Source organism: Mus musculus, chromosome 12 (genome assembly GCF_000001635.26).
Source record: "Mus musculus strain C57BL/6J chromosome 12, GRCm38.p6 C57BL/6J".
Lineage (NCBI taxonomy): Eukaryota > Metazoa > Chordata > Mammalia > Rodentia > Muridae > Mus > Mus musculus.
The window spans coordinates 72,171,499-72,185,313 of record NC_000078.6 but is presented as its reverse complement, the minus strand read 5'-3'; the positions used below and the strand labels follow the sequence as shown (position 1 = coordinate 72,185,313).

The 13,815-nt window shown below is 40.8% G+C and overlaps 1 protein-coding gene across 2 annotated transcripts in view; it reads left to right on the top strand.

Annotated features, from left to right (window-relative positions):
- The first annotated feature begins 284 nt into the window (after positions 1–284).
- Ccdc175 (coiled-coil domain containing 175) overlaps positions 285–13,815 on the top strand; it is an 83,738-nt gene continuing 70,207 nt past the window's right edge. The window contains exons 1-4 of one of the 2 annotated variants that reach the window (NM_028687.1): positions 285–487; positions 4,464–4,549; positions 6,676–6,787; positions 10,123–10,258. In NM_028687.1, coding sequence (NP_082963.1) covers positions 331–487; positions 4,464–4,549; positions 6,676–6,787; positions 10,123–10,258 — 491 coding nt within the window. In that variant the 5' untranslated portion in view covers positions 285–330. The remainder of the gene's footprint in view (positions 488–4,463; positions 4,550–6,675; positions 6,788–10,122; positions 10,259–13,815) is intronic. The other variant, XM_017315215.2, reaches the window with a different exon arrangement.

Genomic DNA, 13,815 nt, shown 5'->3' with positions numbered 1-13,815 from the left:
TTCCCTCCTCTGTAAAATGAGTATCATTAAGACTGTCTTTACAAGTAACTGTGCTGATTAAGAGAGCTACTCTAAGGAGAGGCCAGAGGCATTCAGACATCGTCCTTGTGATTTCGGAAAGCAGTCTGTAAGAAAGGTAGGAATACTAAAGAGCTGCTGTATAGTCACCCAACCAGGACCACAGCTTTTGAGGGTAAAGTTAGCAAGCCAAAGGAGGTTCCAACCTCAGGTGGGGGCCACAAGCGGACACTTGGAGACGTCAGCGTCGTCGTTGCCCTGGCAACAGTGTTCCTCTCACTTCGCCTGGTGCTGACAGCTTCAACAAACAAGATGGCCATACGCTCCTGGACCCCCGAGGGGTTTGTCAACAAGAAGTTGGTGCGGCCAGCCTCGGTCTCCACAAACCTGTCCCTCGAGCTATGCACCTTCCCCACAACCTTGGGCTCCTCGGTAGCGGCCAATGCGCTAGAGCAGCTCTTCGTTGTAGGTGAGAAGTTCCACAGAGGCCGAGGCCAGGAGCCACTTCCCCCTTGGAGATGGTGGTCTGTCTGGCTCTTGGCAGGAGCTTGAGCAAACACTCTTCTCCTAAAACCCAGGACATCCCTGGCCAGGGTCTAGCCTTCAGTTCCTCATTGGTGGGGGAGATGGGAGACAGGGAAAGGCTAAGTGTTCATAGCATCTGCTCAAGCGCATCTGGGTTAATGAATCACTATAACAACCGGGTGTCCCAGGCCATCAACTGGGACCTGCATGTCTGCTTTCCACTTAAGTCTTTTATCTTTCCTTCGTGGGTTTAACACCTTTTAGCCTTTACCATGGAAAACTGGAGACCTTAAAAGGCAAGTAAGAAAAGGAGTGCTTAAGAGACTCCTGTTTGTTGTAATTGGCAAAGAAAGTTAAATAAAAGACGGGGTTTGGGAGATTTGAACCAAGAATGATCTTTTGCGGAGTCAGGGTAACATACTCGGTAGGCTTTGACTCTGAGGTCTCCCATAAGGCTCCTGTTGTACATGCCTATTTCCTGGTTTGTTGAGCTGGTTTTAGGGGGCTGTGAAATCTTTAGAAGGTAGGGCTCAGCTGAGAGAAGTCTGTCACTGAGCAGAATGGGAGAGAACTTTGAAGATTTTTAACCAGCCTCTAGTTTCTGATATCTTTCTGGTTCTTGGGATCATCTTTCTCAGACCCCTGCTGCAGTAAACCAAGGTTCCTCTGCTATACCCAACCCCACCACGATGGACTGGAACCCTCTAGACCCTGGGTCAAATAAAAAGTTACTTCCCTAAGTTGATTCTATTAGGCATTCTGGTCACAGACATTCAAGAGTAACTAATATAACACCTACTCTGTTAGAAATCACAATTGGTTAGTCCAAGAAAGGGCATTTCTTGTTGAGGACAAAGGCGTTTAGGGCAATAAGAGCAAGCTATCTCACTGTTTCATGAAGATGGTTGTATTGCTTCAAAATAATCATAGCTATTTCTGTGAATGTGCTGCAGTTACAGAGATTTCTCTCTCACCTTCTTAGAAGACTGAATTTAATGTCACACTTCTCATTGGATAAGCAGGGGCAAGTATTTCCATGAAAAAATGTTAGTCATTAATGACACAAATTAGCCCTGTGTATGCAAGGTCATTGCTAGAACTTGGACCTTGAATTCTCTTCACAACTATCTCTAGATCAACGTGTCCACTCAACCCTGTACTTATGCACAAATATTTGCATGTGCTAATAACATCTGGAGACTCGGAAAGTTTTCTTTATTAGAATATCATATTTATTCTTGGTCACTTTTGTACTTGGGCACATAGTATCTTGATCATACCTATCTCTCACACCTCTCTCCAGCCCCTCTCATCGTCCCCAAAACATCTTTTTCCCACCTTTATTATTTCTCTCCTTTCTTCACCTCCCACCTTACACAGAGTCCATTAGTGGTATATTTAGAAGCTTGGCTGAGCTCATTGTCTCCAATTGTGCAGGTCTTGTCCAGGTGGCCATAGCTGCAGTGAGTCTGGGAGCACCATGGTCATGCCTGGAAGATAATTTGTCACAGCACCCTAGGAAGTTCTTCATAGGAAGAAACTTCATCAGCCCTCCTTTACCTGAGTGTGGGAATCCCAGCACTTGTGAGGTGGAAGCAACTGGATCAGAAGGCCAAGGTTATCTATCCTCAGCCTGAGAGCAAGTAGTAGCCCAGTTTGGGCTATGACTAAAGTTATCTATAAATAAAATTCATCTAAAATAAAGATTTCTTGCTCTGAGTGTAGTTAGAAAGTCTATAAATCTCCAGCCTATTTTTGAGCAATAATAAATATGTGCTCACTTTTTTCCATAAAGGAAAAAAAAAGGAGAGGGTACATGCTTGCCTCTTTAGCATCCGTGCTTCAAAATACGTAACTATACAGAGTAGATAGATCTGTATGAGAGTCCATGCTCCCTGGAACTGAAGCAGATGTTACAATTCATTCTACTGGAATGGCTACAAGTGTATGGGCCCCCAAATCCTACTGGCTGGATCATGCAATCTAATACTGATTATATCTGGGGCTTTGCACATAAAATATAACCTCAAAAGTCATTGACAAGTCTTAGATTCTCATCTATACTATGAGAATCATTTTATTTATTTATTTTAATTTTATTTTTTATTAGATATTTTCTTTATTTACATTTCAAATATTATCCCTTTCCCAGTACCCCCTCCAGAATCCTCCTATTCCGCCCCCCCTTGCTTCTATGAGGATGCTCCCCCACCCACCCACTCCCGATTCCTGGCCCTGGCATTTCCCTACAATGGGGCATAGGAGCCTCCACAGGACCAAGGGCCTCTCCTCCCATTGATGACCAACAAGGCCATCCTCTGCTACATATGAGGCTGGAGCCATGGGTCCCTCCATGTGTACTCTTTGTTTGGTGGTTTAGTCCCCAGGAACTCTGGGGGTACTGGTTGGTTCATAGTGTTGTTCCTTCTATGGGTCTGCAAACCCCTTCAGCTCTTGAGTCCTTTCTGTAGCTCCTTCCTTGGAGACCCTGTGCTCAGTTCAATGGTTGGCTGAGAGCATCCATCTCTGTATTTGTCAGGCACTGGTATAGCCCCGCAGGAGATAGCTATATCAGGTTCCTGTCAACAAGCACTTGTTGGCATCCACGATAGTGTCTGAGTTTGGTGACTGTATATGGGATGGATTTCCCAGGTAGGGAAGTCTCTGGATGGCCTTTCCTTCAGTCTTTGCTCCACACTGTGTCTCTGTAACTCCTCCCATGGGTATTTTGTCCCCTGGTTTAAGAAGGACTGAAGTATCCACACTTTGGTCTTCCTTCTTCTTGAGCTTCATGTGGTCTGTGAATTGTATCTTGGGTATTCCGAGCTTCTGGGCTAATATCCACTTATCAGTGAGTGCATACCATGTGGAGTATCATTCTTTGTCATAAAAAATTTTTGAGAGTACAGGGCTCTGGGTTGTGACTCAGTGATAGATCACTTGTCAAGCATGAAGAAAGTCTTAGCTTCTGCTCTTAGCAGAGAGACAAAAGAGAAAAGCAAGAGTTGGATGATGTAGATAAATCACGATGATGCACATGAAACTGATCTCTCACATACTGGACAGGCCCAGAACCGTCAGTCTCTTCTCGTTTCTTTGTCTTTGATTCTGTCTTGCCATTCTTAGTATATATCTTGCCTTTACTCTCTTTGCTTATATTTTACAATATTCTCTTCTTAGTACTCACTTCTTACAGAGGTTAAGGTAAAGGAGACCTCTTTGAGTACATCAGTGAACAAGGGGGAGGGACAGAAGGCTAAAGGCATAACTACCCATTTGAGAATGTGCAATCTCAATCTTTGCTTCACGTTTACATGGCATAAAAGATTCCTTAACTAAAATGATTTGTTGTGTATTTCTGGCACAATGTAATGTTGTATTCTCTCTCTCTCTCTCTCTCTCTCTCTCTCTCTCTCTCTCCACACACACACACACACACACACACACACACACACACACACACACATATATATATATATATATATATATATATATATATATATATATATATATGAGAGAGATGGTCACACACTATACTACATACTGTGTGTATAGATACAAATCATGTTAAACCTACATTTGCAAACATGTTAGCTTTTTCTCATTTGCAATTATTTATTAATATTTCATCTTATTGAAGTCTCTTCTTCCTCTCATAGGGTATATCTACAAAGATGAATTTAATGAGAGATTTTCTTTAAGGATTGTGTGTGTGTGTGTGTGTGTGTGTGTGTGTACATGTGTATGTGTGTGTACACTATGCAATCAATAGGAAACATTAAAAGGAAATTGGTGACATTCAATAGACATTCAAAATACTCTTAAGTTTCAACATTTGAACTGGATCATAAAGGATGAACCAAGTAGCATTTGAACAAATATGTAAAATATCTTAATTTTCTAATCTTTTTGTTTTCTAGAAAAATCTCTGCAAGGGGACTATTTCACATGCAGTGAAGAAGTTAAGACCTTTCTTAAGGACATTACTGTAGCTGTTAAAAAACTGGTATTTCATTATCTTTAAGATTTTTTTTTTTACTTTCACTTCCGGAATTAACCTTTAATTTAGAAGTGACTCTGTTTAAGTTGTCTGAATAAGTTTACAGAAAAAATATTTACCCTGAGTTAAAAAATACTTTTCTTCAATTGACCAACCAACGTCAGTTCAGATTGCTGCTCAGTTTTTCCTGCAGAAAACTGAGTGATGGAGCGTGTGCAAAAGATACAGACAAGCCGGGCATGGTGGCGCACGCCTTTAATCCCAGCACTAGGGAGGCAGAGGCAGGTGGATTTCTGAGTTCAAGGCCAGCCTGGTCTACAAAGTGAGTTCCAGGACAGCCTGGGCTATACAGAGAAACCCTGTCTCGAAAAAAAAAGAAAAAAAAAAAAAAGATACAGACAAGCCCAATTAGATATGGCCACAGGGATGCTGAGAGAGCCCAGGTAATAGGTGGGCCATGTGGGAAAATGCTTACATAGTATGTAAGAAATGGTTATACCAGCCAACCAACCTACCAACAGCTAGCCAAGCAGCAACCAACACCCCGGGTCAACGTGAGGTGTGGCTATAAGTAACTCAGCTTTCTGTAAGCAGTTCCCTTCATGGACACTAGCCAGTTGCTTAGCAACTGTCTCACCAAAGCAGACACTGCCTTATGGAACATCAGATATTCTTTTCTGATATAGGCCTGCCCCCAAGGAAGTCAGATCAAAGGAATATTCCCAAATTTCCCTCTGGATGTATCTACTTGGCAGCTTCAGAGGGTGGTAAAACTGCCTTCTCAGATGAAAGAGTAGAGTCTTTATTTGATCTTAAAAATGGCAAAAATCTATTCCCTAACAAGTGTCTGAAAAGATAGAAATGGCTATAAAGTATGAAACCTCAGATCCATAGATAAGCAACTCATGACTGTATGCTTTATATAATTACATACAAGAATGTAATCACTCCACATAGCCTGATTTCCGAATCCCTTGGGTGGATCCCCAAGAGCTCTGGTGCTCAGCATCACCAGCCACGCTTCAAGCTGCTCCTTCCTCCCGCCTACATTTTTCTTAGTCTATGTAAGGAGTCAAGACTTTCATTGTGGCTAATTAAAGAATCTAGATCCCAACCGTTTAACACCTGAGCCATGGAAATCTCTCAAGTAGCAAATATGAATTCCTCCACTTAAAAAAAATGGCCAATACTTATTATAGTATATGCTTACCCTGGAAACTTTGCAAACTAAATAAGCAAAAATAAGCAAATAAAAACCACTATAATTCCACTACTCTGAAATACTTACAATTAACTATTTTACTTCCAGACTACAGGTGATGCTTGTGTTGACTTTTCCCCCGCAGAAACAATACCACACTGTGCATACAAATATGCAATATGATGTTTGGTTGGTAAAATACAATGGAAGTTTCTCAGGTCATAAAACAGCTATAGCTTTATTTGTTTAAGAAATGATTTTTTTTTAACGTTTCCCTCTTCTTAACTGGGTCTGTACCTAAAAGCAAGCAAATTAATCAACCATCACAATACTGTCAGATTTATAGATCTCAGCAAGGCATGGGAGGCTGGAGCGACGGCACAGTGGCTAAGACCACGTGTTGCTCGTGCAGAGTTTGGTTCCGCAGGATTCATATTGTGGGTCACAATTCCAGTTTCATCAGGTCCGATGCTCTTTTTTTGATCTCTGCAGGTACCATATGTAGATATGGTACACATACGTACAGGCATACACACATTTTAAAAAGAAAAGAAAAGCATTGTTTTCTGTATTCCCACATGGGTATTTGTAGGGACTAAGTGTCCCTTTTAGTGTTAGACCCTCTTCTTGGACTCTTTCCATTTAGAAGAATTGAAACTGGATACAGGAAACAGGTACACAGAAGGGAAAGAAGGCTTGGAGTGAAAAGATAAATCAACAGGCATTAAAGATTAATAAGCAATGGCAGATTAAAATCGGATATAGGTCATCCTCTTTCCCAGCTGTCTGACACATAAAAACAGCAGCAGGAGGTGTCTGGTCGAAATGATGTTTTTGACTCCCAAGCAGAGAGATCCTGTCTTAGGAAGGAAACATGATTGCTTTGCTGTGTTAACTTTTTTTAAAACAGCAATTTGTTTTTTTTTTTCAGGAAGAAATGCGGAAAAACACGGTGGAACTGCTGGAGATTGAAAGCATGGAGCTGAGCCGACTTTACTTTCTGCTGGAGACTGTGCCCAACAGCATACACAGGGAGCTGGAAGGTACTTCTGATGGCATATGCTGTGGGGAGGAAGAGAGCCAAGTACTTCTAAACAAGGATTTAATAACTGTGCCTATGCAAGCATCAATAGAAAGATCACCTAATGTGAACATTGTGTTCTGTAGCAATCCCTCATGTGACTTTTGGTGGAAATAATACACTATAAGGAAATCCAATTTGCATAATTTTGTTGTTAAATTGAATAAAAGATAGATCAGCCCATTTCTGATTAATAGTTAGACAATTAAATTAGGCTTTATGGATTCCTAATCCACCATTCTACTTTTTGTTTATAGGATGTTGGTGATTCTAGGTACTTCACATAAGTAGTCCTGTTGTCTTAGTTAGGGTTTCCATTGCTGTAAAGAGACACCATGACTAAGGCAAGTCTTATAAAGGACAACATTTAAATGGGGCTGGCTTACTGGTTCTGAGGTTCAGTCCATTATCATCAATGGTGGGAACATGACAGCATCCAAGCAGACATGGTGGTGGAAGCATGAGTTGAGAATTCTACATCTTGTTCCAAAGGCAAACAGAAGACTGGCTTCCAGACAGCTAAGAGAAAGGTCTCTCAAAGCCCACCCCCACAGTGACATATTTGCTTTAACAAGGCCACACCTACTCCAATGAGGACACACCTCCTAATAGTGCCACTTCATGGGCCAAGCATATTCAAACCACCACACCTGCTATGACTGGTTTAGTTCACTTAGCATAGTGACTGCTATTCATAGGGGGGCATGTGTCAGAATGAGCTTCCTTGTAAAGGTTAAATAGCATTCCATTGTATATATCCACCACCCTTTGCTTTATCCATTCTATTGCTGATGGACAGCTTCTCCTGCCATTTGCCTGTTGAGAGTAACGATGTTTACAGTGTCCAAATGCACATCTGAACTCTGTTTTAAATCCCTTTTGGCTATATATCAATGTTGAATTGTATGATGTTTCTACATGCGATTTTTATAAGATCAGCCATTATTGGTAGCCCCCAGTGATGCACAGGGTCCCATTTCCCCGACATCCTTGCCAACACTTGTTATTTTCTTGTTTTGTTTGTCTTAATGAGATCTATTCTATTTAGCATAAATTAGCATCTCTGGTTTTAATTTGAATTTTTCTAACGATTTGTTCCTTTGAGCATCTTTTTCTCTGTTTGTTGGTTGCTGTGCTGTGTAGGGTGCTGTGTCTTTGTCACTTCGTTTTCTGAAGAGAGATGTCAACCCCGGCCCTTTGTCCTTAAAGTATTGGGACTTTGTAGTTGTTATCATTGATGGGTCGTGGCATTTTTATTAGTCTCAATGTCAACCCATTACTAGGTATATCATTTTCAAATATGCCCTCCTATGCAAGAGCTGGCCTCTGTCGATGATGACCTTTGATGAAAGCTTTTGATTTGATGGTCTAACTTATCTATTTTTTCTTTTGTTAACTATCTTTTTGGTATTGTCTCAAAGAAATCATTCTCAAATCTAATGGCATACAGATATTAATCGAGCTTGGAGAGATGGCTCGGTAGTTAAGATCACCTGCTACTCTTGTAGAAGACTTGGGTTCAATTCCTGGCACCCACATAGAGCTCACAACCACCTGCAACTTCAGTTCTATGGGACCCAATGCCCTCTTCTGGCTGCCATGGCACAATTAGGAGGTGTGGCCTCATTGGAGTAGGTGTGGCCTTGTCGGAGGAAGTATGTCACTGTGGGCTTTGAGAGACCCTTCTTTTAGCTGCCTGGAAGCTAGTCTTCTCCTGTTTGCCTTCAGAACAAGATGTAGAACTCTCACTCCTCCAGTGCTATGCCTGACTGGATGCTGCCGTGTACCCACCATGACAAAAATGGACTGAACCTCAGAACCAGTAAGCCAGCCCCAGTTACATGTTGCCTTGGCCATAGTGTCTCTTTATAAGGGTCACATACACTCACATGGGCTCACACACATAAAGAAATAAGTAAATTAAAAACAAAAACAAAAACCCTAACTTTAACCCATCTTTACCTCTGAGGGTATCTTTTAAATGTTTTGATTTGGATTTTGTGGAGATCAAACAGTAGTCCCACAGATGCTAGAGGAGTGGATATCCCATCACCAAACCGTATTTCCAGTCCCTAAGATTTGAAGCTTTGGCTCTTAGATTTAGCTCTTGGAATAATTTTTTAGTTAAAATTTTGGTGTCAGTCCAGGACCCAACTTTATTTTCTCAGCTGCAAGAAGTGTCAGCTGAGGCTTGTAACTGAGTCCCTCTGTAAGAATCACCTTGAACATCAAGTGCAGCTCCCGATATGTGACAGACAGTCCCTGGGTTGGAGTTTATTCTGTGATCAGCTGCTATGACTCTCTTATGCCAGAGTAGACCATGCCTTTGCATTTTGATCTCTCCTCTGAAGTCTTGTCATCTTCACCCCAACAGAGACAAGTATTATGCCTTCTCTGCACACAAACCCTAGAATCTGTTTCCCAAGGACCCCACCTTGAAAGAGCGATTTAAATAAGAAAGGGAAATATTGTTCGTGTGTGTTTTGTTTTTAGCTTTGATTTTATTTGCTTAAAACAGACAAACAGGGTTTTGTGTAGCCCAGGCTTGTCTGCTCTGCTTTCCCCATGCTGGGATTATAGAAAAGTGACAGGCATTTCACCTTGCACAAAACAAGTGTTTTGTTTTTAAACATAGATGTGCCAATTATCCACTTACTGAATCTGTGTTCTCAATCTGCATTTTGATATCTGCTTGACAGTAAAGGAGTGGAACCTTATAGATTGCATCCTGTCTTAGCTAAGCGTTCTATTTCTGTGCTGAAACACCATGACCAAAGCAACTTGGGGGAGGAAAGGGTTTATTTCACTTACATTTCCATGCAACAGTTTATCAATAAAAGCAGTGAAGATAGGAACTCAAGCAGATAAGAGCCTCTGGTGAGAAGGAGGAAGTAAGTACCTATTCCCTGCATCCTTTAACCAGTGGTCCAATGTTTGTTCCTCTTCCCGAGCTTTCTAAACACATATACATAAGTATGATGCCTAAAACAAAGACTTTGTTAAAGATAATGGGAAGTCCTAGGCAGGAGGTAAGAAGTGGGTAGGGCCAATGGCAATCAGGTGCTATAAGACTGTGCCTGTGAAACTTTCCAGATTATGTTGTGATGTTATGTTACATTATAACAGCCACAGAAGTCCGTAAGACTGAGATGGTCCAAAGTGGGAAGTTCCAAGTTCTTGGTACAAAAACATAGTGGAAAGAATATGTCGATGAAAGGCAGTTCTCCTTGGTATAGGAAAAGCATCTGCTGTTGTGCTCTTCCTCCAATGATGGTCACATTTTCACTTGCTTTGAAGAATGTATTGCAGATGCTCGCAAACTCAATATCATTGAGATAAGTCAAATAAAAAGAAAGATTGAGACGATGAATAATGAAGTAAAATTTCTAACCAACAAAATAAGTGAGCTGAAGAGCATGAATGAAGTTCTGGGGTAGGTATTTCTTAATTTAGTATTTGCAAAACTGAGAATGTTCACTGAAAATGATGTGTTTATTTCCAAGCTACCTCCCAAGGTTGAAACTTAGTGTTTTAAAGTTTCTGCTCCTAGAGAATTAAATTTGCAACCCTATCCTGCTCCGGTAATTTCTTGTTGCAATTTTGTTGTAACTACATATTAGACCAGTTATGTTTTATCCAGTTAACTTCATGTAAGACCTTCAATTGTGCCTATAATTCAATAGGAAGATGAGGTTGATTACATGGAAAGAGTTTCAGAGTTTGTGTATAGTGAAGTGGGACTATGTATGTAACCGCCTATAGCTTGAGATCTGCCAGAACCCTTTCTTTATTTCTAAGCCTTTGACTCGGGCCAATACTTCATCAGGGACCTTCACTCGCTCTGTCTGTAAAACAGAATTCAGAGCTAATGACCCAACATAGTCTATAAGAGGAAGATTTATTCTAAAATGAGAAAACAATATAAGACTTGAAGAATAAGTTCATCAAACTGTGAGCAAATCTGCAAGACTAATGAATAACTATCAGAATGTTGATGCTCTTTTTTTAAATTATTTTTTATTACGTATTTTCCTCAATTACATTTCCAATGCTATCCCAAAAGTCCCCCATACCATCCCCCCCCCCCCACTCCCCTACCTACCCATTCCCACTTTTTGGCCCTGGCATTCCCCTGTACTGGGGCATATAAAGTTTGCCTGACCAATGGGCCTCTCTTTCCAGTGATGGCCTACTAGGCCATCTTTTGATACATATGCAGCTAGAGTCAAGAGCTCCGGGGTACTGGTTAGTTCATAATGTTGTTGCACCTACAGGGTTGCAGATCTCTTTAGCTCCTTGGATACTTTCTCTAGCTCCTCCATTGGGGGCCCTGTGATCCATTCAATAGCTGACTGTGAGCATCCACTTCTGTGTTTGCTAGGCCCCGGCCTAGTCTCACAAGAGACAGCTATATCAGGGGCCTTTCATCAAACTCTTGCTAGTGTATGCAATGGTATCATCGTTTGGAGGCTAATTATGGGATGGATTCCTGGATATGGCAGTCTCTAGATGGTCCATCCTTTTGTCTCAGCTCCAAACTTTGTCTCTGTAACTCCTTCCATGGGTGATTGTTTCCAATTCTAAGAAGGGGCAAAGTGTTCACACTTTGGTCTTCGTTCTTCTTCAGTTTCATGTGTTTTACAAATTGACTCTTATATCTTGGGTATACTAAGTTTCTGGGCTAATATCCACTTATCAGTGAGTACATATCATTTGAGTTCTTTTGTGATTGGGTTACCTCACTCAGGATGATGCCCTCCAGGTCTAACCATTTGCCTAGGAATTTCATAAATTCATTCTTTTTAATAGCTGAGTAGTACTCTACTGTGTAAATGTACCACATTTTTTGTATCCATTCCTCTGTTGAGGGGCATCTGGGTTCTTTCCAGCTTCTGGCTATTATAAATAAGGCTGCTATGAACATAGTGGAGCATGTGTCCTTCTTACCGGTTGGGACATCTTCTGGATATATGCCCAGGAGAGGTATTGAGGGATCCTCCAGTAGTACTATGACCAATTTTCTGAGGAACCGCCAGACTGATTTCCAGAGTGGTTGTACAAGCCTGTAATCCTACCAACAATGGAGGACTGTTCCTCTTTCTCCATATCCTCGCCAACATCTGCTGTCACCTGAATTTTTGATCTTAGCCATTCTGACTGGTATGAGATGGAATCTCAGGGTTGTTTTGATTTGCATTTCTCTGATGATTAAGGATGCTGAGCATTTTTTCAGGTGCTTGTCAGCCATTCGGTATTCCTCAGGTGAGAATTCTTTGTTTAGCTCTGACCCCCACTTTTAATGGGGTTATTTGATTTTCTGGAGTCCACCTTCTTGAGTTCTTTATATATATTGGATATTTGTCCCCTATCTGATTTAGGATAGGTAAAGATCCTTTCCCAATCTGTTGGTGGTCTTTTTGTCTTATTGACGGTATCTTTTGCCTTGCAGAAGCTTTGCAGTTTCCTGAGGTCCCATTTGTCAATTCTTGATCTTACAGCACAAGCCATTGCTGTTCTATTCAGGAATTTTTCCCCTGTGCCCATTTCTTAGAGGCTTTTCCCCACTTTCTCCTCTATAAGTTTCAGTGTCTCTGGTTTTATGTGGAGTTCCTTGATCCACTTAGATTTGACCTTAGTACAAGGAGATAGGAATGGATCGATTCACATTCTTCTACATGATAACCACCAGTTGTGCCAGGACTATTTGTTGAAAATGCTGTCTTTCTTCCACTGGATGGTTTTAGCTCCCTTGTCAAAGATCAAGTGACCATAGGTGTGGGGTTCATTTCTGGGTCTTCAATTCTATTCCATTGGTCTACTTGTCTGTCTCTATACCAGTACCATGCAGTTTTTATCACAATTGCTCTGTAGTAAAGCTTTAGGTCAGGCATGATGATTCCACCAGAGGTTCTTTTCTCCTTGAGAAGAGTTTTTGCTATCCTAGGTTTTTTGTTATTCCAGATGAATTTACAGATTGCTCTTTCTAATTTTTTGAAGAATTGAGTTGGAATTTTGATGGGGATTGCATTGAATCTGTAGATTGCTTTTGGCAAGATAGCCAATTTTACAATGTTGATCCTGCCAATCCATGAGCATGGGAGATCTTTCCATCTTCTGAGATCTTCTTTAATTTCTTTCTTCAGAGACTTGAAGTTCTTATCATACAGATCTTTCACTTCTTCCTTGGTTAGAGTCATGCCAAGATATTTTATATTATTTGTGACTATTGAGAAAGGTGTTGTTTCCCTAATTTCGTTCTCAGCCTGTTTATTCTTTGTGTAGAGAAAGGCCATTGACTTGTTTGAGTTAATTTTATATCCAGCTACTTCACCGAAGCTGTTTATCAGGTTTAGGAGTTCCCTGGTAGAATTTTTAGGGTCACTTATATATACTATCATATCATCTGCAAAAAGTGATATTTTGACTTCATCTTTTCCAATTTGTATCCCCTTGATCTCCTTTTGTTGTCGAATTGCTCTGGCTAGGACTTCAAGTACTATGTTGAAGAGGTAGGGAGAAAGTGGGCAGCCTTGTCTAGTCCCTGATTTTAGTGGGATTGCTTCCAGCTTCTCACCATTTACTTTGATGTTGGCTACTGGTTTGCTGTAGATTGCTTTTATCATGTTTAGGTATGGGCCTTGAATTCCTGATCTTTCCAAAACTTTTATCATGAATGGGTGTTGGATCTTATCAAATGCTTTCTCCACACCTAACGAGATGATCATGTGGTTTTTGTCTTTGAGTTTGTTTATATAATGGATTATGTTGATGGATTTCCGTATATTAAACCATCCCTGCATCCCTGGAATAAAACCTACTTGGTCAGGATGGATGATTGCTTTAATGTGTTCTTGGATTCGGTTAGCAAGAATTTTATTGAGTATTTTTGCATCGATATTGATAAGGAAAATTGGTCTGAAGTTCTCTATCTTTGTTGGATCTTTCTGTGGTTTGGTATCAGAGTAATTGTGGCTTCATAGAATGAGTTGG